General features: G+C 64.9%; 2 protein-coding genes across 2 annotated transcripts; one reads left to right on the top strand and one right to left on the bottom strand.

Moving 5' to 3' along the window:
* Positions 1 to 513: 513 nt before the first annotated feature.
* Positions 514 to 5095, top strand: SLC22A31 (solute carrier family 22 member 31). The gene is made up of 9 exons (XM_019412930.2): positions 514 to 891; positions 2375 to 2478; positions 2598 to 2752; positions 2982 to 3150; positions 3356 to 3501; positions 3587 to 3695; positions 3822 to 4036; positions 4325 to 4436; positions 4749 to 5095. Exons 1-9 carry the CDS (start codon positions 514 to 516, stop codon positions 5026 to 5028), a joined length of 1668 nt encoding a protein of 555 aa, XP_019268475.2. The 3' UTR covers positions 5029 to 5095.
* A 126-nt stretch (positions 5096 to 5221) lies between these two features.
* Positions 5222 to 24404, bottom strand: CDH15 (cadherin 15). Its single transcript, XM_019412932.2, has 14 exons — positions 23870 to 24404; positions 17479 to 17637; positions 17127 to 17282; positions 15878 to 16022; positions 11856 to 12016; positions 10821 to 10949; positions 10155 to 10340; positions 9093 to 9346; positions 8362 to 8504; positions 7969 to 8205; positions 7458 to 7697; positions 7126 to 7262; positions 6720 to 6887; positions 5222 to 5779 (listed from the first exon to the last, which is right to left on the bottom strand). Exons 1-14 carry the CDS (start codon positions 24023 to 24025, stop codon positions 5579 to 5581), a joined length of 2472 nt encoding a protein of 823 aa, XP_019268477.2. The 5' UTR covers positions 24026 to 24404; the 3' UTR covers positions 5222 to 5578.
* Between the last annotated feature and the right edge of the window lie 681 nt (positions 24405 to 25085).

Raw genomic sequence — 25085 nt, 5'->3', positions numbered from 1 at the left:
CTCCCGACTACTTCCACGCACGTGGACGTGGCCGATCACGCCCCTGAACGCGGACGCCCGGCCATCAACGCCCTTGACCACGCTCCTGCACGAGGACGCTCCCCCGCACCCCCCACCATGCCCCGCCTACCCTGCCCCGCCTTCGAGCCACGCCCCCGCGGGAGGACGCCCTTCCGACCACGCCCCACACGTGTACGCCCCGCACGTGTACAGCCCGCACGAGGACACCAACGACCCCACCCCCGACCACGCCCCTGCACGAGGATACCTCAGACCACGTCCCCGCCCCGTGTTCACGCCCCAGGTCCACGGGCCCGCGCCCGGACGCCTGGCTGACCGCGTCCTCCGACCACGTCCCACCCCCAGGCCTTCGCAGCCCCCGCGGCAGGGGCGAGGGCACCCCGGCTCTCCTCCAGCCCGCTCTCCAGGCCACGCCCCTGCCGGCCTGGCCCCAGGGTCCGGCCCTCGGTGGCTCGGCTCCCGCGCAGGCCCCGCCCGAGCGCAGAGGCGCCGATGGAGTCGGAGACGCGGGTGCTGCGCGCGGCGGGCGGCTTCGGCCGGGCCCGGCGCCTGCTGGCCGCCGCCTCGTGGCTGCCGTGCGTGGCGCTGGGGCTGGCGCTGGGCTCGGAGCCGCTGCTCACCACGCCGCCGGCGCACCACTGCCGGCCGGACCCCGAGCTGCTGCCCCCCGCGCTGCGCGCTCTGCGCGGGCCCGCGTTGCTCGACGCCAGCGTGCCGCGCCTGGGACCCGCGCGCGCCCCGAGCCCCTGCCTGCTCCTGCGCTACCCTGAGCCCGAGCCCCACGCCCGCCCCAACGGCACGCGGCCCTGCACGCGCGGCTGGCACTACGCGCTGCCCGCCGCCGGCCTGCTGCGCAGCCCGGTGACCCAGGTACGCTCCCGATCAGATCGGCGGAGGACCGGACGCGGGAGCACGCGCGCCCGACGGTCGGGGTCTCCGCCTCAGCCTTCTCTGCCTCATCCTGTTTGCTCTCACTCTAACGCCTCTCGTCCCCCCTTTTCTGCCTGCCTTCCTCCGTCCTCACCTCCCTCCGTCCCCCCTTGCTCCTCTCCCTTGCCCTCTGCCCGTGGTCGGCTGGGGCTTGTCAGGCTGGGCTCTTAGTCGGTCGTCAGGTGACGCAGCAGATGCCCAGGTTGCGGGGGCGCCGGGCCCAACGGCGGAGCCTGCCGCCCGAGGACGGCTATTGCGGGCGGGCAGCCTGGGGGAGGAGGCGTTCAGCCGAAGGTCTGAGCAGATCGGCGCCAGGTGGTCCGCAGTAGGTGGCACTCAAGTGCCACCAGCGTTTTGAGCAAGCTGTGGCTTTGGGCCATGTAGGTGTCGAAAGCGGGTTCCCGAGACAGGAGGCTTTGAATCAAGGTAGGAACGTGGAGATACGTTGGCGAAAAGCAGACCTTTCGTCTGAGGTGCAAACAAGCTGGAGTGGGGGTGGGGGGTGGGGGCGACTCAGGGGTGGGTTGCGAAGAGAAGGGGAGGAGGCAGCTGGACCCTCCCAGGCCCCTCTTCCGCTCCTTCCTCCCTGGGGCTTGGGACCCGCCCAGCTCTGCCTCCCTCCTGGCAGCCTCTGCCCCGCATCCCTACCTCTGTCCCTGGGAGGATCAGCTCCAGTGTGGGAACAGGGACAGGGTTGCCACGTCTTTGCCTGAGGCCCCGAAACCGGCTGGGCTGCTGTCTTCCGTCCATTCTGCCCCACGGCACCCCTGCCCTTCTGTGGGGGTACTGATCGATCGGCACCCCGTCAGCTTTCACAAACGTTTGGTTTTTAAGAGAAAAACTGTGATGTAGTATGATCCAAAACAGTACGTTAAGTTTGGGGAGGAGGCGCAGAAACCTGGAAGGAGAGGTGGGGAAGCGCGAAACTGAGGTCAAGGGCCATGTCCGGGAAAAGCAGGTGAGCGCAGGCCTGAGTCACAGTTCCCGAAATCACTTTTGAAGTGAGCAGCGTCGGGGGAGGTGAGGGCGATGTCCTGGAGGCCTTGGCACAGCAGCCAGCAGGAGGCTCAGCTCTGTCAAGGGTCCCCTGGTGGGAGACCAGTGGCTGCAGAAAGGGGAGTGGGTCCCCATCCAGAGAGAAAACAGACTTGGGGTTCCAGGTAGGTGTCCTGGGGACCCGTGTCATTGCCCTCTGGGGACTCAGACCAGGAATTGTTCAGATTCTGCGGGAAGACTACCAGAGTCAGGAGATCATGCTGTGTGACCTTGAGCGGGTCCTCCACCCTCTCTGTGCCTCAGTTCCCCCTTATCTCCAGAGAGGAACTGGAGCAGGCCGTCTAGCGCCCCTTGCAGCCTGGCCTTCTGGGAACTCGCGATGGGACGGGTGGCCCAGCCAGCCAACAGGTGATTGGTGTCCCCATAGTGGAACCTGGTGTGTGAGGATGGCTGGAAGGTGCCCCTGGAGCAGATGAGCCACCTGCTGGGCTGGCTGCTGGGCTGTGTCTTCCTGGGTGCGGGCTGTGACCGGTGAGGCGCTGCCCCTTCGCTTCTCTCCCAGCAGCCCCCCCTTCCGGGCCCTCAGGGTCCTCCTGCCGGATGCCCTAGCTGTCCTGACCCGCACCCACGTTTCCCTGGCTGCCCCCCAGGTTTGGACGTCGGGCTGTGTTCGTGGCCTCCCTGGTGCTGGCCACAGGCCTGGGGGCCAGTGAGGCCCTGGCGGCCAGCTTTCCCGCCCTGCTGACCTTGAGGCTGCTTCACGGGGGGGCCTTGGCGGGGTTTTCCCTTGCCCTCTACGTGGCTCGTGAGTACCGCGGGGTAGGGGCCCTGGGGAGCACCCCCTCAGGGCAAAGTCAGGTGGCGGGGGAGGCCTCTCTGGCACTCCGGCTGAGGGCCCTTCTTGTGGAGGGGGCAGGGCACTCTTTGTTCTTTGAGGTCTGTCCCTGGTGGGAAGGTCCAGGTGCTGGAGCTGTAGGTTAGTGACCGGTCCCCGCAGCCCTGGAGAGGTCCTCAGGCCATCTGCGTCTGCTCAGGCCTGGAGCTGTGTGACCCCCCTCGTCGCCTGGTGTTCTCCGTGGGAGCCGGCCTCTTCTCCGTGCTGGGCACGCTGCTGCTGCCTGGCCTGGCGCTTCTGGCGCAGGACTGGCGCCTCCTGCAGGGGCTCAGCGCCCTGGCGACGGGCCTTCTGCTGCTCTTCTGGGGGTAAGCGTGTCACGGTTCAGTGCCAGCGTGGCGGCCCCGTGTGTCACTTCTCTCCACCTTTGTGCAACGCCGGGCGTGTGGGTGTGGCACAGGGATCCAGAAAGCCGCCGCGGCATGCCTTGTCCCCCTGGATCCAGAGAGGCGTCGTGAGCCTCTGCCCTCCTTGCGGAGAGGACCTGTGGGCATTCTCACCCCACCCCTGCAGGTCGCCGGCCCTGTTCCCTGAGTCTCCCTGCTGGCTGCTGGCCACGGGACAGCCCGCCCGGGCCCGGAAGATCCTGGGGCACTTTGCAGAACCTGGGGGCGTGGACCCAGAGGACGGCTCAGAGGAGGAGAGCTCCCTGCTTCCAGGTGATGCACCAGCCGGGAGATGGGAGACGGGTGCCAGAGAAGGGTCGTCTCTCACATGTGCCCCCTCGTGTCCCCGGAGCCACAGAGCTGGACATGCTGGGTGCACAGAGCCCCCGGCCCCAGTACCACTCCGTCCTGGAGCTCCGGCACACCCGCGTCGTCTGGAGAAACGGACTCATCCTGGGCTTCAGTTCGTGAGGAGGGGAGGGCACGGGTGGGCTAATGGGGTCTGCGCCTTCCACCCCCCCGGTGGGTGGGTCTTTGGTCGCTGGAGTCCCCCACCCTGGCTGGGCCATAGCTGCGTTCTCCCTCTCTCCCAGGCTGATCTGCGGGGGCATCAGAGCCGGCTTTCTCCGCAACCTGGCCCCGAGCGAGCCCACTTTCTATTGGCCCTACTTCCTGACCGCCGGCCTGGAGGCGGCGGCCGCTGTGCTCCTGCTGCTGACGGGGGACCCCTGGGGGCGACGCCCGGTCCTGTTGCTGGGGACCCTGGTCCTGGGGCTGGCATCCCTGCTGCTCCTTGCCGGGACCCAGTGTGAGTGTGGGGCCCTGCAGACTACCGAGTCCTCGTGTTTGGCAGAGGGTCTGACCGATGTCGGGGAGCGGGATCAGCCCCCTCCTGGGGCCACGAGAAGGTAGCACAGGATACGGGGCATTGGGATGAAGTTCTGGTTTTTGCCCCATCTGTCTTCCCACCGTGTACCCAGAGAAACTGAGGCCCAAAGAGTCAGAAGGCCAAAAGGATCCTATGATCCCAGACGGGGAAAGGCTGGGGACGCCAGGCCCTGCGGGCAGCGTGGAAACTGCCTCCTCCTGCCCCCAGACCTGCCAGGTTGGACCATGCTGTCCCTGTCCGTCCTGGGCCTCCTGGCCTCCCACGCCGTGTCTGCCCTCAGCAGCCTCTTCGCGGCGGAGGTGTTCCCCACGGTGATCAGGTGAGCTTGGGCTGCCAGCCACACCCCGCCCTCCCCGTCGCGCCCGGGGTTCACACCACCTCTTGGGGGACACACGGGGGCCGCTGGTCACAGAAGGGAGTGGAGGAAGGGGGCCGGGGGCTTGGGGAGCAGCGAGGACAGAACTGCGGGGGGGGTGGGGGGGGAGCGGTTTTGGATTTTCTGATGAGAAGAAGGAAACTTGTTCCAGGCCAGGGGGAAGCTTTTCCACAAAGACTTTTGAGTTTTTTCTCCGCGCCCCCCCCCACCCCCGCTTTGCCCCCGGGCCGCCCCCCACCGCGCGCTCTCCCGCAGGGGGGCCGGGCTAGGCCTCGTGCTGGGGGCCGGCTTCCTGGGCCAGGCCGCAGCGCCCTTGGCCGACGTGCACGGCCGGGGCGGCTTCTTCCTGCACCACGTGGTCTTCGCCTCCTTCGCGGTGCTCGCCCTGCTGTGCGTCCTCCTGCTGCCTGAGAGCCGAGGCCGCCCTCTGCCCGCGTCGCTGCGGGACGCCGACTGCCTGCATGTGTCCCGGGCCCGCCGCCGACCGCCCCCACCCTCCCACCGGGCGGGGTCCCGGCCGGAGCGGGAGGGCTGACTCGCCGGTGCCCTGGCTCCCCGCCATTCCCGCCACGCGTGGAGGATAAAGGCATCCGTGGAACTTGGCGTCCTCATTGCTGCTTCTCTCGGGCCGCGCGCCCTGGGTTGGAGGGGGCTGCCGGTGGGCTCACTAATCCCCTTCTCCCCCCCCCCCCCCCCGTGGGGGGCAGCCCGGACCGCGCCACCGGCACTGGAGAGAAGGGCAGGTTTTTAATTCAGGAGTGGGGGGGGGGGGCATGAGTGGGAGGCCGCTGGGGGCCGGCGAGGTGGGGGTTCTGACCCCAGGGAAGGCTGATGGAAGCCAGGCTTGTCTAGCTTCCGCTCTCCGGGCGCTGGGTCCCCCGGTCTCTGTCCTCCCTGGGAGAAGCAGACTTGTCCAAGGGCCTGGGGGCCCCCTGGCTGCCTAGACAGAGGTCAGCCGGGCCTGGAGGCCAGGCTGCCTGTCCTGGGAAAGACGTCTGCCCTCCATGTCTGGTGGTTGTACCCTGAGCAGGCACGCGGGTCCGCATCAGAAAGCCCCCCACCCTTCCCTGGCTCTTTTCCGACCCTCACGGGGGCCCGTACAGGTCAGCCAGCCGGGCGAAGCGGGGGCCCCAGTCCCGCAGGCAGCTGTAGTCCTGGTCCTCGTCCCCCAGGCTGGACAGGATGGAGCTCAGCGTCCCTGCCACAGAACCATCTCCCTCGTAGTCGTAGATGAGAGCTGTGTCATAGGGCGGGACACTGGGGTCACTGTCTGCCACCTCCAAGCCCTGCGGAGAGGCCCGGGAGAGCTCAGGATCCCTGCCGGCACCAAGCCCCGCCCCCAGCTCAGGCTGCAGCCCGCTCAGCCCGAGACCCCGAGGAGGGAGCCCCACCCCCAGCCCCGCGGGAAGAGGAGGGGGAGGGGCAGAGCCCTGAGTGCAGACACCGTTGGGAGAGCCGCCCCACCTCCCTCTGGGCAGCTCTCTCCTTCCTTAGGGCTGGGGTACGTGAGGCTTCCTAACATCCCATCGGTGAGACCCCCGTTTCTGCCTTTCAAAGATTTTGCAAAGGGTTCTGTCCCGTCCGCCTCCGTCCGTCCTCTCACCCAAAGGGTCACACGCTCTCCTAACCGGGACCTGCACCTGGGCCTAACCCCTGCCCAGGCATCTGTAGGGGGCTTCCTCTGAATCAAGGCCTGTGCTTGCGGGCGGGTGTGGCGTCGGGCAGGCCGGCAGGCGGCACCCTCTGCTCCCCCACAGCCCATCCAACCCGGCCGCCTGCCTTCTGAGCCTCCCCCGCCTTGACTGCGAGAACTCGCCTATGCTGTGCCCACATAACTATGGTTCCGGGATGCGACTGACAGCTGCACCCTCAGCCTCGGGGCACGCTAACTTTTGTCGATCGGTGTCCAGTGCAAAATGCCGCAGAGCAAGCTCCAACCCCCCCCCCACCCCCAGCTCAACCAGGCTCAGCGCGATCCGGGGCGGGGGTGGGGGGGGCAGCTTCCTCTTCCAGGGGACCTGTGCCTGTGGTCCCCTGCACCTCCCCAGCCTCACCCCCCTCTCAGATTGTCAGGGGTTCCCCAGAAGCTCAGCTGGGGTCCCCAGCGACAGACCCACTCTCCACAAATGGTGCGCGTCCGGAGGGTTCACAGAGGCGTGGGTGGGAGCCCCTACGTGCGTGTCCCCGTGCCTTTGCCCCTGTCTGCACACCTCCAGGGACACCTACATCATTGATGAAGTCAGCGATGTCAGCGGGGCTGGTGGGCAGCATGCGGGGTGGCTGGGGGCGCACTCGGCCGAACGGGGCATCTCGGCGCAGTGGCGGCCGTCCCAGGGGAGAGCACAAGGCCGCCAGCTCTGTTGGGTGGCGCAGCTGGTTGATGTCGTAAGCATCCTGGGGACACAGTAGGCAGAATTCAGCCCCGATCAATCACAGGGTGGGGTTTTGGTCCCAGGCATCCTGGTGGGATGAGGGGGGTGCGGGGGAAAGGAAGAGAACTTGTGGGGACACTCCCTCCTCCTGAAGGTGGGGTGAGGGGTGCTGGAGGGGGACCCACGGCCTAGGCTCTCAGGGACCCTTCCAACTGCTTAGCATTTCTAAACCACCACCTCCCCCAACACCCTCCCCTCACCTGGTCCTCCTCCCCGCCCCCCTGCTCGTCATAGTTCAGGATGTTGTCCCGGAGATCGTCCTGCAGCCCGTGCAGAAACCCTTTGTCCCCTGACTGCCGCCGGGACCGCGTGACGAGGGCGACCGGCAGGGCGAGCACTGGGCAGGAGAGGACAGATAGGAGGTGGTGGGTGCCCGGTCATCCAGCCGGGTCTGGATGTGTGGGGAGTGGGATCTGGTGGCATGGGGCCTGCGGGGGGGGGGGGGGGGGGGTGGGAAGGAAGGGAGGGTTAAGGTGGGGCGGGGCCTGCGAGGCGGAGTCAGGGCAGCAGGTGTCGGGACGCGGGCGCTCACAGAGCAGCAGGATGATGCTGGCCAGCACGATGACCAGGGCGCCCAGGCTGACGCCCACGCCTCCTGCCCTCCGGGCAGCGGCCCCCGGCAGACAGGCACCATCCGGGCCGCAGCGACACACCGTCACGTTCAGGGGCTGCTCGCGCTGCTGGGGCGGCTGCCCAGAGTCTCGGAGCAGCAGGCTGAGGCGGTGTAGACCCTCCCGGACCTGGTGCCGGAGCCGCAGGCGCGCGTGGCTCACTGCAGAGGGCGCCCAAGGTCAGCACGGGCCTCCCAACCTGACGCGCCCTGCCCCTGCCCCTCCAGGGCCCCTCCGCGCCCCTTGATGCTGGGAGAAGCGGCCTGGTGGGTGAGGATCCCAAGACCTGGGGCCTCAGTTTCCCCATCCTCCCACTGGGCGTGATAGTTCCTGCCCCGCCCGAGGATGCGGCGGGAACCAGCAGGACCACGTTGCTGAGAGCCCCCCAGGTCTCAGGGCTGCACCCGCTGGCCGGTGTTTGGAAAAACTCACCGTTAACCTGGCTGACACTCCAGTTCCGGGTCAGCTCTGGGACACGGGGACTCAGCTGAAAGTGGAAGGGAGCCCCGTGGGGGGGCAGGTCCGCATCCGTGGCCCCCAGGAGAAGGCCAGAACCCTGATCTGGCTTGCTGCACACGCTACCAGATGGCGGGGACAGCTCAGGGGCGTGGTCATTGACCTCCAGGATCTCAATGGACAGGGTCCCTGTGGCCGTGCTGGGTGGGGAGGCTGCAGGCGGGAGAGGCCGGGTGGGCTCCTTGCCCTGCTGGGGCGGACTGCCCACCCGAGAATCGGCTCCGCGGCACGCGCAGCTCTCAGCCCTCGGGCAGCAGCAAGGATGCCCGGCCCGGGAGCCCTGGAGCCCAGGCACAGCTTGGCACTCACCATCGTCGTAGGCCAGGATGATGGCCCTGTACCAGCCATCCTTGAGGAAGGGAGAGGCCGGGCTGAGCACTCGCTGGGTCTGGATCTGACCCGTGGCTCTGTCCACCCGCAGCCAGTCGTCTGGGTCATAGTCCTTAGAGTAGCTGTTGGCCGAGGAGGGGACAGAGTGACCCTGAGCGGACACAGGACCCCTAGGGGTGTGGTCATACAGAAACACACATTTCCCACACACGTGTGCACACACGCACCTCTGAAGCTAGGCCCCCAACTGCCCTGAGCTGGTGGTTTCTGTCCCAATTGACAGATGAGGAAACCGAGGCTCAGGGAAGGCAGGTGAGGCCCAGGGCCAGGGCCCCACGGCCAGCGAGTGCCACAGCCAGGCTTCAGCGCGTGGGCACCGTGGAGACAGACACAGATCCATAGGGCCAGGGCCGGGGGGACATCCAACACACGAAGGGCCGGCCTGCACACACCGGCTCACCGGAACGGACCGGGTGGCGTCGGTGGGCCAGCTAGCGCCCAGCCCGGCCTGCTGGGACGAGTTCACGCCGACACACACGTATGCACAGGGCTCGAGGCCCCAGGGACGCGCAGGGGTGTACACGGACAGACGTGCCCTCTACCCTCCGACCAGGGCTCTGACGGAAACCCTCCACCGTGCTCCGGGCCCCGGCTGGGCAGCGGACAAAGGAGGCCGTCGGCCCCCTCTGCCTCACCCCGGCGGCCCCCACCTGAGCCTCTGCAGCCGCTGCGTGTCAGGGTCTTGGGCAGAGAAGGTGGCCACGGGGGTTCCCGGGGGCACCCCCTCAGGCAGGCTGGTCCGCAGCGGGTTCTCCTGGAACACGGGCGCCTCGTTGACGTCCTGCACCCGCACGCTGACCCTGGCCTGGCCCCGCTCGGCCCTGGGGGCGGCCGCCTGCAGGGGGGCCTCGTTCTGCACCGCGACTCTCAGGTTGTACTGCTCACAGCTCTCGTAGTCCAGGGGCTGGGGGGGTGGGGACCGGGGGGGCGGTCGATCAGGACTCCGGGCCCCCCCTCACGTTCGAGGTGCCCGGAGGCGGCTACAGGGCAGGGCGAGGCCCCCACAGTGGGACCGCGGCCCCTTCAGTCTCTCGTCACAGCCCCTACTCTCCCTGTCCCTCATTAGCCCTGCACAAATAAAAATTATTCAGGACCAAAAGCGGCAAAGAATAACGTAAAAATGACAGCTAGTCGTCACTCAGAATGAGTTTGTTAGGCGGCGTGTGACCAGCTTCGTGCGTCACTTGGTCAGGCGTCCTCCCCGGTGACTCAAGCAACGCTCGTCCGGGCACGCAGAGGGGGCTGGCACCTGGGGTTAAATTAACCTCTGCCACCTGCTGACTTTAAATATCGTCCCGGATGACCCGAGCGGGGCTCGTCCGTAGCTCGCAGCCATCGAGAACAAAGCTGAGGTTTCCCTTTAGAGGAAAGACTCGGGTCCTGGGTTCCCAGCCCGCTGGGCCTGCAAACCCCCGTTTCCTGCAGTAACGCTCCTGTGCGTCAGCATCTGAGCAGCTCTGCACCCGTGTGTGCGTGTCTCCCGCTGCTGTCTCCTGGCTTCAGACCCGCCTGACACAGGTCTACACGGCACCCCACACCGCAAGAGGCAGCACTCCATCAATATCACCCGGGCTGTGGCCGGCCCCCGTGCCCCGGGGTCGGCGTGGCCTGTGCCCAGAACCCCAGCATTCCCGGGTCCCTTAGCATTCTGCTCTGCCCCAAACGGGTCCAGCAGCCAGACCCCAGCTGGGGAAGCCGTGCACCCCACTCACCTTCACCACAGACAGCACGCCCTCGTTGGTCTTGGGGTCTGTGCGGATAGCGAACTGTCCCTTGGGGTCGCCCTCCAGGATGGTGAACCTGGCTGCCCAGTTTGGGGAGCCCGGCAGGTCCCTGTCCTCCACCTGAAGCCGCCCCACGTCCACTCCGCTGACAGCCTCCGTGGCCTCCATGAAGAACTATGGAAGCCCGGCCCTCGTTACCGCCGGGGCTGCGGGGGCCGGGGGGTGACCCCGTGGGGGGACGCCCACCCCGGCTCCCTCCCTGCTGACTCCGCTGCCCGCCCCCCCCCCCCCAGAGCCTCCCGAGCTTGTGGCCTTGGGAATCACGGCCCCCCAGGGGTCCCCATGAGGCCCTGTCCGCGGGCTCAGCTGCGCGCCAGGCGCCCTGTGTGCCTTGTCCCGGAGGCTGGGGCTGGCTGCTCCGTCCCACGCGGCGGGGGCAGAGGGAAGGCTCCTTCCTGTTGCCCGAGGGCCACCGAGGGGGCTCGGTGGGACGCTTCCCCCCAGGGTCTCCCCGAGCTTCTCTGTGTCTACGTGCGCACAAGCACCAGTCTAACCTGGGTTTCTGTGCTTGTCCTCAGACAAGTCCTTGTCTCTCTGTCGGGAGCCTGAGGAGGGAAGGACAGTCCCCAGCGTGGGTGTGGTCGGGGGCAGTACCTCGTCCCTGGTGAACCCAGGGGCGTTGTCATTGACATCCTCAAGGGTGATGATGGCTGAGGCCGTGGCGGTGAGCCCATCTCCAGACATGTCTGCCACCTGCAGGGTCAGATTGTACACGGCGACCACCTGGGGGCACAGCAATGCGCAGTCAGGGTCCCCGGTGGCCCCGTAGGGCCCGGTGGGGGGCGGCGTCGAGCAGACAGCACCGGGCTCAGCCTCACGGGAGAGCCCTGTGCGCATCACAAGCCCCAACACCCGGCCTTTTGCTCCCAAGCTCCGGGGCAAAATGTGCCGCCCGGCCCTCTGGGTCTGACAACACGACTGCCAGCCCAGACTATGCGTGGGCAAGAGGCCAGGCGTCGAGTTGGATGCGCATTCACGGAACACCACAGCACGCTGGAGCTGAACCAGCAAGCTGGGTCCCTGCCCTGAGGGGCCGCTTCCAGTGGCAGAAAGAGGAACCGACGAAGGCCACCTGGTGCAGCAAGTGACTAGACAGAGCTGTGTGTGTAGCCACGGGGAAACCAAGGAGGGCTTCCTGGAGGTGCCGAAGCTGTGCGGCAGCCTGGCTGTGAGCGGCAGCAGGGGTCCCGTTGGAGGAAGAGCGTGCAAGGACAGAGAGTGGCTGTTACTCCAGAGCGCGACTGGCCAGTGTGGGGCCAGGTGGATGGCCTACCCCATGCCAGGAAGCCCGAAGGCTTGGCAGGCTCCGGGGCGGGGGCGGCTTTCGGCAGGACTCGTCAGGGCCAGGCACCGTACGGAGGGCCCTTCCCGCTCTCCTCGGACCTAAACCCACGACCAGCCACGAGACGCGGGTGTCCCAAGCTGGGTTTGTGTCCAGAGCCACTGGGAGTATCCACAGCAAGCGGGGGCTCCCTTCTGCCGTGTCGCGGGGAGCACGTAGGGTGGGCAAGGCTGGGCCGGAGGGCCCAGCTTGGAATGAGCCGCCCCAGGAGCCTCAGAGCGCCGAGAAGACGGGCAAGGGTGCAACCCTGCGGCCCTGGCCCCCAGCCTTCATGGCGGTAGCCTCACCTCGCGGTCCAGACCCACTTGCACGGTGCGTATGTCCCCCGTGTGCTCATCGATGCTGAAGAGCTGGGGGCCGTCCTGCTCCAGAATGGAGTACCGCAGGGCCGCGTTGTCCGTTTCCGGGTCATCAGCGTCTGTGGCTTCGGCCCTGGTCACGTAGGTGCCTGGTGAGGACAGGGACGAGCAGGGAGGACACGTGTGGGTGCCAACCCCTGGCCCCAGGACACGCCTCGCCGTCCGTGGCCCACCGTGCCAGGTCCAGGCCCCCATTCGGTCTGTACGAACTTGAACATTTAAGCCGTCTGCCTTGCGCCGGTTGGAGGAGGAAGCAAGAGCGTCTGACATACACGTTCGATCGAGAGCTGACGCTTGTGTCCCCCAGACACGGAGACAATCCAGCAGGGGCTGAGGCACGAAACCCCAGCAGGGTCAGACGGGGGGGGGGGGGGAACCAGCTGGAAAGCGGGCCAGCTCCGAGCCGGCGGGAACGCCGAACTAACAGAAGTAGAGAGACGTGCAAACACAGGTGTGAGCAGCACACATGCAACACGCATGCACACACGCACAACACACACGCTCGTGTCTGCACACGGAAGCACGTCTCCCAGCTCTGTCTGCTGCCGCGGCCGAACAGCAGCCAATCTGACGAGCCTCCTGTCGGCCAAACACGGACAATGTGGGCATCAGAGCAATGGCTGCAGTGGATGGTAACCCACCGAAGAGTCAGACTCCGGAGGTCCAGAGTCGTAGAAACAAAAATAGCATCCGCAGGCACACATCCGCAGGGCAGAAAGCCCGCTGACAAAGGGGTGAAGGGACGATGGAAGTAGGAAACCACCGCCCCCGCCCCTGCGAGAACGGACCCAGACAAGGACCACGAGCAGATGCTCACACCGGGGAATGGAAGTTTAAGGAGAAACAGAGAACGAGCACAGTCGCAGAGGATCTTCACAAGATGCCTGTTAATTACAGGGGGAGAATGGAAAAGTCACAGTGGAGGGGCGCCTGGGGGGCTCAGCCGGTTAAGTGTCTGACTCGGTTTCAGCTCAGGTCACGATCTCATGGTTCAGGGGATCGAGCCCTGCGTCTGGCTCCGTGCCGACCGTGCGGAACCTGCTTGGGATTCTCTCTCTCCCTCTCTCTCTGCTCCTCCCCTGCACTCTCTCTCTCAAAATAATAAACTAAAAAAATAAAAATCACAGTGGAGAAGCCCGGCAGACACCCCCTAAACAAGGCAAATCGAAGTCCACATCTCCAGGAACGGGACACACACTCCTGATAGGACACACTGAGGAGAACTGTGTTACCAGAGTGCAAATCCTGAATCCAACCACACAAACCCCATCCGGACAACCCACGTTCTTCAAAATAACTGAGTAAGTGCTTCAGAACGTCAGTGTTAGGACTAAGGAGGTGTGACGCTTGGACGGTGAAAACTACAAACGCTTCGGAAAGAAATTAAACCCAAGTAAACGGAAACACGTCCCACGTTCACGGACTGCGAGGTCAACGCTGTTCAGTGTCAGCACTGCCCAAAGTGATCTGCAGATTCGGTACCGTCTCCATCAATGTCCTGAGGACAAGTTTCTTCGCGTAAATAGGAAAACCATCCTAAAACTCGTACGGAACCTCCAGGAAACCCAAACAGCCAAGAACACAGCGGGCGCACCCACACCGCCTGCCTTCAAAACCACCCCAAAGGTACGGGGATCACGGCAGTGTGCGGTGGCCACACAGACGCGCGGGCCAGTGGGACAGGAAGTCCGGGAACAAACCCTGACGCAGGTGGCCAAACGACTTCCGGCCAGGGTGCCCAGACCATGCAAGGGGGAAGAGGTCGGTCTTCCCGGCACGCGGCGCTGGGAAAACTGGGCGTCCCCAGCCCAGAGCACGCACTTGGACCCTCCCCTCACACCATCACGCAAAAACTCAGTCCAAGCGGATCAAAGACCTACACGTAAGGCCCGAAACCGTAAAACTTGGAGGAACACGGAGGGCAAAAGTCTCGCGACACTGGATTTGGTTATGATTTCTGGACGGGACGCCAAAGGCACAGGCAACAGAAGGGAAGACGGACAAACTAGACTCGTGAACATTTTTAAATGTTCTGCGTCAAAAGACACTAGCAACGGGGTAAAAAGCAGTCCACGGGACGGGAGAAAACACTTGCAAATCGTGTCTCTGTGAAGGTCTACCCGGGATATATAGACAACCCCTAAAACTCAAAACGCAACTCAATTCAAAAATGGGCAAAGGGCTTGAATCCGCCTTTCTCCAGATAAAATATACAAATGGCCACAAAACACATGAAAAGGTGCTCGACATCAGCAGTCAGGGAAACGCAAACCCACATCACGAGACGCCAGTTCACACCCACTGGGACGGCCATCATGAAAAACCGGAAGGCAAGTGTTGGCGAGGACACGGAGAAATGCGGCCCCACGCGTGGCTGGTGGGGTGTGAAATGGTGTAGCCGCCGTGGAAACAGCACGGAGGTCACTCAAATGAAACACAGAATCGCCGTGTGGTCCCTCAACTCCACTTCTGGGTTTATCCCCCAAGGAACCAAAAGCGGGAACGTGAACTCACGTCCGTAACATCACTCACGGTAGCCAAGGCGCGGAAGCCACCCAAGTATCTATCTACAGGAGGACGGACAACTGAAGCGTGGTCTGTCCACACAATGGACTACTGTCCAGCTTTAAAAGGGAAGCAGATCCTGAACACGGATGAAGCTGGATGCCTGTGCTCGTGAGATGAGCCGTCACAGATGACAAATACTAGAAGGTTCCACTTATACGAGGTCCCTAGAGTATACAGATTTACAGAGGTGGAAAGTAGGTGGGAGCCAGGGTCTGGGGACTGGTGGTGGGGACAGCTGCACGACATTATGAATGTATTTTTTAAATGTTTATTTTTGAGAGAGAGAGAGAAAGAAGGAGACAGAGCACTAGCAGGGGAGGAGCAGAGAGAGGGAGACACAGAATCCGAAGCAGGTTCCAGGCTCTGAGCTGTCAGCACAGAGCCCGATCTGGGGCTTGAACCCATGAACTGTGATCTGAGCCAACGTCTGACGCTGAACCGACTGAGCCACCCAGGTGCCCCACGTTTGGAATGTATTTAACACCACTGAACGGTCCCCTTAAAAATTGTTAGGATGGTAACACTTATGTGTATTTTTAGTGCAATAAAACTTTGTGGAAAAAAAAAAAAAACAACCCCATCAGGGTCAGGAACGCCTAACGGCTAAGGAGCCGCTCCAGACGGAGGGGAACGAGCTTAGGAGGTGGAGCGGGACCATCGTCCCAACCTAATGGTGGAAACAAGCAGATAATCCACAAAGGCGCAAACATGATCAACGTCACAACTCTGTTGCAATTCTTTTTAACTTTTTTGCAAGTCTGAAAGTATGCAAAAAGAAGTAAAAAAAAAAAAAAAAAAAAAGGTCATTCTGAGTCTTGAAACACGAGGAAGGACGTGAAATAAACAGACGTGTGGGAGCACCTCCCACGAGTCCGCCCTTCCCAGCCTCTCAGGCGGAAGGCTGGCCTGGGATTGGACTCAAGCCCCTGGGACCAGAGCGGGAAGGCCTCTCCTGCCTGGAACAGGTCAGGCGAGCGAGGCCGTCCGGACAGGAGGTTGTGCCTTGTTTGAGATCGAGATGTAGGACTGAGAAACAAGGATGGACGTGTCTGGAACCAGGCTTACAGCATCGTGGTGAGGGTGCTAAATCCACGGAATTGTCCGTTTTTGACCGGTCAGTCCTGTTGTGTGTGGATTTCACCTCAGTGCAGCAGCAGCCTCCGTCCCAGCTCGGCCACCGTAAATCCTCACTGCATTTTGGAAGACGCTGGGGTGTGAAACTTACACTGAAACGGGAAGTGACTGCAAAGTCCCTACCCCTGGAGAGTCTGCTTGCTTGTTTTTGGACGCTCTGAAGGACCACTGAAAGACTTGCTGAAGTCCCCCCGGGCCTTCTGACGGACTCAGAGCCCCCCACGCCCGCCGCAGCCCCCCAGCCTCACCTGGCACTGCTCCCTCCAGCACCCGGCCGCTGAACGCCTCCTGCCTGAAGACGGGCCGGTTGTCGTTCTGATCCACAACCACGATCTCCAGGTCCGTGGGCTCCTCCAGGGTGGCTCCTCCCAGGTCCAGAGCAAAGGCCCTTAGCTAGCCAAGCAGAGAGCAGGGGCTGGTGCTGTGCTCCCCCGGTTTTGGTGGCCCCCACCAGGCCGTGCAAAGGGACGGCAAGTGCAGACCCGGTGTCCCGCTGGGGACACCAGTTTACACAGGGGAGAAAGGGCATGGGGTGGGGCGAGTGTGCAGCAGCGAGACCTCCCTGCCACCAGCCTGCTTGCCCACAGCAAGGGAGGGCAGCGCCTCACTTCCTCTCTCGCCTTGGCTGCCGGGAAGCTCACAGGTATGTTTTGTGTGCGACTGAAGGCACAGTCTCACTAGCGCTCCCACTCCGTCCCTTCTGCTAATCGGTGCAGGCTCCTCTTGGAGCTTAACGATCCCGTGAAATGGAAATTAAGCCACTTCCCTGCTTCTGGAGAGCGGGCATGGTATGGTGTCCAGGTAGGACCGTGGTCTCTGTCTGATAACTCTCTGTGTAAGGGAACCAAGAGCTCGTTCTCAAAGTCTGAACGAACAACGTTCAGGGCACGGCAAGAGCAAAGTCAGAAGCCTCCTCCTCCAGAGCAAACTTAAAACACTTTGGAGACTCCAGGCTCGGCAGGACACCGGACTCTGTGGGGAGTCAGGTTCCTCCCCCCTCCGTGGCCTCTTGCTCCCTTCTCTCAAGCCTCAGGATCCCATGCCTCCGGGGCGGGGGGATCCCGTGCCACCTTCCCCGGAGAGTCAAGGGACACCTGCCTTGGGACGTGCCATCCCGTGGGCTTCTGCACAACGCCCCACCCCCACCACACATGGCCCAGCTGAGGCAAAACTGGGGCAAAACTACACCAGTGTCCAGTGGTGTTTTCCTGGAGGCTGACAGCGGCTCTGCTGGGGGCTGCCCAGTGCTGCTTCCCTGGGCAGGACCGAGCCCCGCCTCCATGGGGCCTCAGTTCGCTCATGCTCATCTGTTAAATGGGAACAGAACCCTGAACATCTTCTTTGGAATGCAGGTCCTATAGTCCCAAACCCCTGTCTGCACCTACCAATTAAGGACATGTGCCCTCAAGTCCCAACCCTGAGACCAGGAGCCTGGTGGTGGCAGGAGCCCCCCCCCCGCCCGACTTTCCTGCCAGTGCTCCCCACAGCGGGCCCCACCCTGAAGCGGTCTGTCTTCTCCCTATCCAGCATGGCATTCAGGAACACCTTCCCCGTGAACTTGTCAATGGAGAACACGCCCTGGGGCTCCTCGTCCACACCGGGGCCCTGGATGCTGTAGATGACGCTGCCCAGTGGCTGCTTGTCGGACTTGATCTGCCAAGAAAGGAGCCCGGCTGGGGGAGGTGCCCCAAAAGGCAGGGTCCCTCCCTCTTCCTGGCCTTGACTCCTCCCCCAGCAGCTCGGCCTATGACCCCAAAGATGTGCTGCCCTCAGGGACCCTCCAGGGACAGCCCAGCCCCTGCTCTGCCCCCAGGGCTACCCCCCCCTCCCCCGTCTGTGCCCCCCTCACCTGCACCAGAGGGTACGGAAGACGCTTGTGGTTCTCGGATACACTGATGGGGGGGATAACCCAGGCTCTTCGTACACGGCCTGGGGCAGGTGCCCGGTGCCAGGGGTACAGGGTACTGGGCCTCCTCTGCCCAGGGACCCCCAATGACAGGCCCAGGCTCTGCAACAAAGGCACAATTAGCTGTCAATTACATAGCACGCAACCCCAGTGAGCCCGGCAGCAGAAAAGCGAACCCACCATAACCTTGGCCCCCATCAGAGCCCTGAGCTCATGGTCCTGGGAGACCCCACAGCCACACCCCAAGACTGGAGCCCCCAAAGCCCTGCATGTGTCTCCTGTCGTCTCCTGGGAGCCCCTGCGGCCAGAGCTGCCCCAGGCCTGGTGGATGTTCCCTGACCGGCCGGCCGAAGCGAGGCTGCCGGGCCCCCACCTCCTCCCGGAGTGGCCCAAGGGAGGCGCAGGCACCGGGCCTTGGGGAGCATGGGGTGCTCAGGGGGCAGACGGAGCCAGAGTGACGAACGAGGCAGCTGCTGGCCACAGCTGCCAGGGGGAGGCTCCCAGGGACGCTTCGTGGGAGAAGAATGTGGCTAACAGGGTGTGGCCACCCTTCCCCTCTCCCGCGAATGCTTCCCGGAAGCGGGTGCTCGCGGAGGCCCTACAGGCGGTCGGAAGGGGCTTCTCCAGGCTGCTCTGTGGGATTGCAGGCTCAGCCCGTTTCCAGGGTTTCAGCAGGGCCTGCAAACTTACCCGACCTCACCGTGCAGACTGGCCTAGCTGCTGGGGGGTTCGCAGGGCCCAAGGGGCTGAAACGGGACCACAACACCGGGTGCCGACCCCCTGCTTTCCTCCCAACCACGGGGCCAGTGGTAGGGTTCACACCACTACTCCTGGGATCCTCAGGGCCCTGGGGGTGCTCCCTCCTCTTTCTCCACACACTCGGCGGGGGGGGCCGGGGGCTGCCAAGGGAAGACGGGGAGCACGTGGCAGCTGTGCTCACCCCCTCCTCCGCAGGGGCGGGTGGGGGCATGACACAGCTCAGGCCCTTCCCTGGGCCAGCTTTTGGGCTCAGAACTGGGGCCATCAGGGAGCATGGTGGGAGGAGGGCACCCGTCAGAAGTCTCTCGAGACCCGCTGGCCACTCCCCGTAGTGACCACAGGTAGCCCCACCTTCCCAGTTCAGGTGGGGAAACCAAGGCCCAGAAAAGGCACCGTCCCATGAGTCAGGGGCGGGCTGGCGGCACAAACACATCCCGAATTTCCCGGCCCTGGTCTCCGCGCCAGGCTCTTCAACAGGGTGCCGGCTGGTCTGAGTGTGGGACCGGGCACTGTGGCTGGCTGGGCACAGGGGCTCTGGTCCAGGGGCACAGGGTCCCGCTGGATTTGGTGAGAGATGGCGGCACCTGGGGTGGGGTCTGGGGGAGGGGCTCGGTCACGCGCTGGGACCCAGCTGCCTTTGGGGGTTGGAGAAGGCACCCTCTGAGGCTGCTCGGGCCCCGCCCCCCCCCCCCCACTGGCAGCTGCCCCCTGCCCTGCCCCCCCTCAAACCCAAGGCAGGACAGGCTGGCTGGGGGCATGCAGAGTGGACACCCCCTCCCAGACGCCAGCCTGCTGTGCTCTAGGGATGACCCTAGAAGCTCTCTGGCCCCACCCAGGGTCTCCGGGCCCTGGGTCCTTCTGGAGGAGGCGCTCCCTTTTAGCTAAGGTAGACAGGGTGGCTCCCTGGCTGCCTGCCCTGTGCCGCCTCGACACCGTGAGCTCACCCCCCAGCCTCCGTCTGGGGCCTCGCAGTCCGTGGAGAGCGGGCATGGGACGGGGTGGTCTCGTGGCCTCAGAAGAGAGGCATCAGGGACGAGTGAGGGGGGTGCTCTGGGTGGGATGGGACAGGGGCAGGAAGGAGATGCCAGCTGCTGTCCCGTGTAACCCTCCGCTCTGCTCCCTGGCACCTTCACCGCCCAGGGCCAGCACACAACGCTTTCCACACGCTTTGCTCGCAAAACAGCAGTAACATTCACATGACAGCTGAGCTCTCCTTGTGGCCCCAAGCCGGGTCCCCAGGCCTGGAATCGTCCCCCTCCTCCTCCTCCTCCTCCCCTGAAATCCCAGGGGCAGTGTCACCTGCAGGGGCCTGGAATCTGCGAGGCAGCGAACGTGGTTTATAAAAAGGACCAAGCTCCCGGCCAGGCCCCCAAGCTACCCCAGCCCGACGGACCGGCAGTGCCTGGGGCGGCTCGGGCTTCGCGCCAAACCCACAGAGCACAAACCCTTCCAGGTCAGCACCGTGTTCCCGCCAAGCGGAGCCCTGCTGGCCTCTGTCACCGTGCTAGCGGGGACAGCATCTGCTTCCTAAGCATCCCGAGGGCGGCACGGGGCTCCGCGTCCGCCTGTCTCAGCCCTTTCTGCCCTCCCTAGGCCCTCCCTCAGCCCTCACGCCCCCTAGGAACGAGCGCTGTCTGGTTTCACAGTCACCCAGAGTAGGGCTCAGAGCGGCTGAGCCACTGGCTCAAGCCCACACGGCCAGAGAGCAGCAGAGGTGGGGCCCACAGGGAAACCAGCTTCTGAGCTCCGTCGCTCCCAGGAGCGCCTTCCCCACCCGGCCTCAGCGTGGGGAGGTGGACAGGACTGGGGGTGCAGGCGGGGGCCGGTCCGCAGGGGGGCTAGCCCCTGATCTCAGGCTCTTGGAGGAATGCTGGGGGACACACTCTGCCCCGTGCAGCCCACCACAGAGCCTCCGGCCGCCCCTCACCCCCGTCTCTGCCAGCGGCCTTGGCTTACGCCGCAGCGTGCCCAGCAGCGCGGTGCGGGGCTGGTGCGGTCGTGGCAGAGCCTGGGGCTCCACGGCCCGAGTTCAGGAGGTCAGCAGAAGCCACAGAACCTTGGCAGGGACCCCCTGCCCAGATCAGAGGCTGCGGTGGGTGGGGCGGCTGGGCCGGGCCACAGCCCACTTCCGCCGGCCAGCCCGGGTCCTCCCACCTCCCCCTTCCCAGAAGACAGACGTGGCCGGCTGGGGGAGGGTCTGGGAGCTGCCCGGGGACCATGGGACATCTGGGGCCAGGACGAAGCCACACGGACAAAGCCAGCTCACACAGACCCCCGCATGTGGGCAGAGCGAGAAGGCACCACCGAGTGGACGCGGGCTCCCCTCTGCCGTCCACCGTGCTGCTCCCACGCCCAGCCACAACCAATGGGTGTGACGACCCCAGTTCCCCCAAGTGAGGCCCAACGATACCCCCGTGCTCATCCCTGGCCTTTGCCTTAACCAAGAACCGAGAGAATAGTCTGGAAGCCCTGGAGACACCAGGGCCACTGTCCCTCCCCGGGGCCCGCCCCCAGCCCAACACCCAACCCCAGCGGCTGAGTAACAAAGCCCCCCACCGCCCCTGTAGGAATCCGTTCTGCCTGGCGTGGCCCACAGGGCCCTCTGCTTCTCTCCACCAGCCCACGGTGGGTTCGGAACAAAGAATTCTAAGCCACGGTGTAGTCTCCCCGGAGCCTGGGAAGAGAGCTGGGTGCTCCCCCACCCCGGGTAGAGAAGCCGTGGACCGGGAAGGCTGGGCGGGAAGTGAGGACGGCCTGCTTCCTCTCCTGGAGCTGCTGGCCTCTAGGGGCCCCTGGGGCTCCCTAAAATCACTGCTGAGATTCAGACGGCAGGCAGCAGGCCTGAGCTCGGGTTGGACTTTTGCTCCCGTGGCCCAGCTTCCTGGAACCCTGTCCACCGTCGTGTCGCGACTGCATTAGGGGAAGGGAACATGCCCTGCTACCCCGTCCGGTGTCATTGGGGGAACCTTACAAAACGTAGCTGCAGACGTGAGCTCGAGTGAGAGGTTCCGGGGTTAATCCCACACTTGTGTGAGTGGAGACCCCTCCAACGGTGCCTTTGGCTCAAGGTTTCATGATCTAGGAAGCGGGTGGGAGGCCTGGAGCCTGGCGGAACGGGGCGGCAGGGGCCCGGGGCGGGGGGGGTCTGCCCGGGCGGAGGGAAGAGCTCCCGGTGTGCACCCCCCGCAAGCCTCCCGGGCCCGAGCCCCTTCTGCCCAGGCTGGAATCCGCACCACCCCGTTCCTGGACGGCCTGGCCGGCAGCAGGCATGCCAGGAATGGGCCCAGCTGTTGCCCCGGCCCAGAGAGGCCCCTGCACGTCTCCTGAGGCGCCAAAGTAAGGGGGTGAGAGAAGCAGCTGTTTCCCACCCCCCACCCCCACCCCCCAGCATCCCCCTTGCAGGGACAGGTTCTGCCACGTGAGGGCCACTCTGCTCCGGGGCTGCCCTGTCCACCCGGGGAAGAGAATGGTCCAGGAGCCGGCTGCCCTCTGCCGCCCCAGCTACTGTCATATTAACGTGACTAGAGAACGTGGCCTGCGTCAGCCTGTTCCACGGCCCTGTTCCACGGCCTTTCCCACATTGCCTGTGGGGGCCTTCACAAGTCCAAGTCCCCAGGAGTACAGCCAAGGCCTCACCTTCCTTCCAGAAACCGTGTGGCTCACCAGCTTGCCCCAAATCATCCAGGCTCCGCCACCCCCCACCCCTGCCCCACCAAGGGCAGGGCCAGCTATGGGGGCACTGAGGGCCCGGGGAGGGGCCCAAGGGCCCAGCTCTGAAAGTACACACTCTAAGCCCCCTAGGTGAGATTTTAGGGGACACAGGCGGGGGAGGGGTGTGCCTTGTCCCAAAGGCACAGTCAGCACCAGATCAATGCAGAGCCCTGTGTTGGGGCCCCTCCTGAGCCAGCCCTGCCTCGCCCGGGGCCAGCCGGTGGGTCTCGGGAGCTCACAGAGGTGGAGGAAGGGATGTCCAGGAGGCAGCCATCAGCTGCCATGTGGCTCGACAGGAGAGGACAAAAGTCTGAAAGCTGAGCTGGATGGGGGAGGGGTGGGTAGGGCCCCGACACGGATGTATTTTGGGGGGGGGGTCTAGGAAAAGCTCCCCTCATGCGCTAATCTGAGCCACATCGAGTACAGAACTTGTGTCCAAGCCCCATTGGCTGATCCCCCCAAATCCCCAAAGCCTCCAGCTGTGTGCAGGGGTCATTCCGCAAGAGCCCCAGGGAGGGGACCTCCCCTGCTGCAGAGCCACCCCAAACCCAAAAGAGCAGGTCTCCGTCATGTGCCTGCCCAAAGTACTGGGTCTGGTGCAGGGTGGGGGTGGACCACTGCTCCTACGGCAAGTGGGGAGGGGGCATCAGAGGCGTGGAGCCTTCTGGAGTGGACCCCAGTGTGTGGGGGCATACGGTCCTGTGGGAGGGCGCACAAGAAGACTGTGCACGGTGCGACCTCCCAGCAGAGGGCTGGGGGAGCCCAGGCCCAGGTGGGCCCAGAGGCAGGGGTGCAGGTGACCAGAGCAAGGGGTGCCGGGTGTCCTGAGGCCCAGTTGCTGGGCGGGGGGGGGGCGGGGAGGGGGTCCAACTGGAGGGCATCTGACCAGCTTCCAGCCACAGCTGGAAGATCTTTGGGAGTCAGGGGGACTCAAGAAGCCCAGAGGGGGTGCTGGGAAACTTGACTGTCCTCACCAGTGTCTGGGACCCAAACAGCAAGCACCTATGGGCACTCGCCAAGCCCTCGAGCTCATTACCTGTCAAGTATAAGGCAAATAAGGTCCTCTATTATGCACAATGTCCCCACCACTGCCCGGCCCTGGCCTCTGGCCTGTGACCCTGACTCAGTCTGCTCCCCAAAGGCAGGCCACGGCTCCACTCCCAGGCTCGGAGTAGTGCCTGCCCCGTCCAAAGGGCCACTCGGCCCAGGACTCGAGGAGATATGGCCCCCTCCCAGGGGGTGCCCATGGTGGGGAGAGGGGCAGTGGTCTGTGCCTCCTTCTATCCTGCCCCGCTCCCAGCTCGGAGAGACCAGGGAACTGGGGCCAGGGGGGGAATGTGGGGGTGTGGGCTGTGTGCCAGGGGCCTGGCTCCCAGGGCACTCCCAGGGGAGAGTGGATTCCTGGAGGGCAGAGCCCGCAGCTGCCCCTGCCGGTGGGACACAGGGTGGAGGTGCCTCGGACTCCACTCACCAGGGTCACCAACCAGGGTCACCTGCCTACCCAGCAGGAGCGTCAGGGAACCGGCCTACCAGCTCGTCCAACTGGGGTGCTCCTGCTGCCCCCCCCCCCGGCTCTCACCACAAGTCGGGCAGGGTTGAGGGGGGCACCTCCAGGGGAAGGACCGGCCTGCTAGGTGGTCTCCGGGCGGCCACCCAGCTTGGCTCCCCGTCCAGTTCAGTCGGAGACGGTTACCCTTTGCCTCCGGACCCCGCTGGGGCACAGAACGCCCTGGACAGAGCTGCCCAACGGGCACCCTCAGCTCACGGGTCCTCCAGAGGCGGCCAGAGCCAGTGGTCCCCGGGAGCGTCCCACTGTAAGCCGTAGGGCAGGGGGCAAGGGACTCCGCGCGGCCAGACGCCTTACCTGGGCCAGCAGCCCGAGGGCGACGAGGAGTGCGGCGTCCATGGGCCGGCGGAGCGGGGGCCGAGTGTCGGGCCGGCAGCCTCCGGCTCGGACACAACGCGGGCTGAGTGACAGCACAAGTGCGCGGGCGGGGGCCCCGAGTGAGTGACAGCACATGTGCGGGGGCGGAGCAGGAGGCCGGGGGCGGGGCCTGGGGCTGAGCGGCAGCACGTGTGCGCGGCGGGAGGCGGGGCCCGAGTGACAGCACGTGTGCGGGGGCGGAGCCAGGGCCTGCGGCTGAGCGGCAGCACGTGTGGGCGGCGGGGCGGGGCGGAACCGGTCCGGAGGCGGCTGTCCAGGGCGGCAGAGCCCTGGGAGTCCAGTAGTAAGAAGAGGAAGCCGGCAAAAAAGGCGGAGGTGGGTGGGGGCTGGGCTGGGAGCCAGAGTGGATCGATTCGTCCATCCACTAATTTTTACGTTGCTGCTCCGTGAATTCACCAGGCACACTCTTGCCTCAGGGCCTTTGCACTGGCTGTTTCCGCTGCCCCTAGTGCTCTTCCCCTGGCTATCCCGGAGGCGTGTTGCTTGCCGCCTTGAGGGCTTTGTCTGATGGCAACCCCTGAGCACCCTATCGGGCACTGGCACCTACCTGCCCATCTTAGGTCACAGTCTCTCGCACTGGGGTGGGGCTCCCCTGTGGCTGAATTGTTTCTGTGGATCCTCAGGGCTAGCACAGAGGAAGGCCTGTGGGTTGGCCCTCCCCACCCCAGCCGCAGCCCTCCCTCCCTCCCCTGGTCCCCCCCCCCCCCCACCCCCCGTGGCCTCCTGTTCTGGGGCTGCTCTCCTCTTCAAGACCTGCGCCCCTGGTGTGTGTGCGTGTGTCGCTCACAGGCCCAGCACACAGTAACGGAGGGTGGAGAGCTCAGGACGGAGGAAGGACCCTAGGAGCTAACACACTGCCCTCCGAGCAGGAGGGGGTGGGGGATGTCCAGGGAGCCTGGGTCTTCTCTGTGGCAGGGGCGGGTCCTCCGCGCTCCTGTCCAGATCGTGGGCCGTGGAGCAGGTGTGGCACCATCTGTGCCCTTGGCCTGCTTGGAAGGAGGCCAGGCCGCCTGAAGGAGACTCTGGCAACGTGTCCCTGGCACTCACTGCTCCGAGGCGGGGAGTCAGAGAGGGGGCCTTTCCATCTCCAGGCTCTGATACCCTGGGCCTGGGGAGCAGCCTCTAAGGGCCACTG

Source organism: Panthera pardus, unplaced genomic scaffold, assembly GCF_024362965.1.
Source record: "Panthera pardus isolate Hobbes unplaced genomic scaffold, ASM2436296v1 HiC_scaffold_19, whole genome shotgun sequence".
Taxonomy (NCBI): Eukaryota; Metazoa; Chordata; class Mammalia; order Carnivora; family Felidae; genus Panthera; species Panthera pardus.
This window is presented reverse-complemented; position numbering and strand designations above follow the sequence as displayed.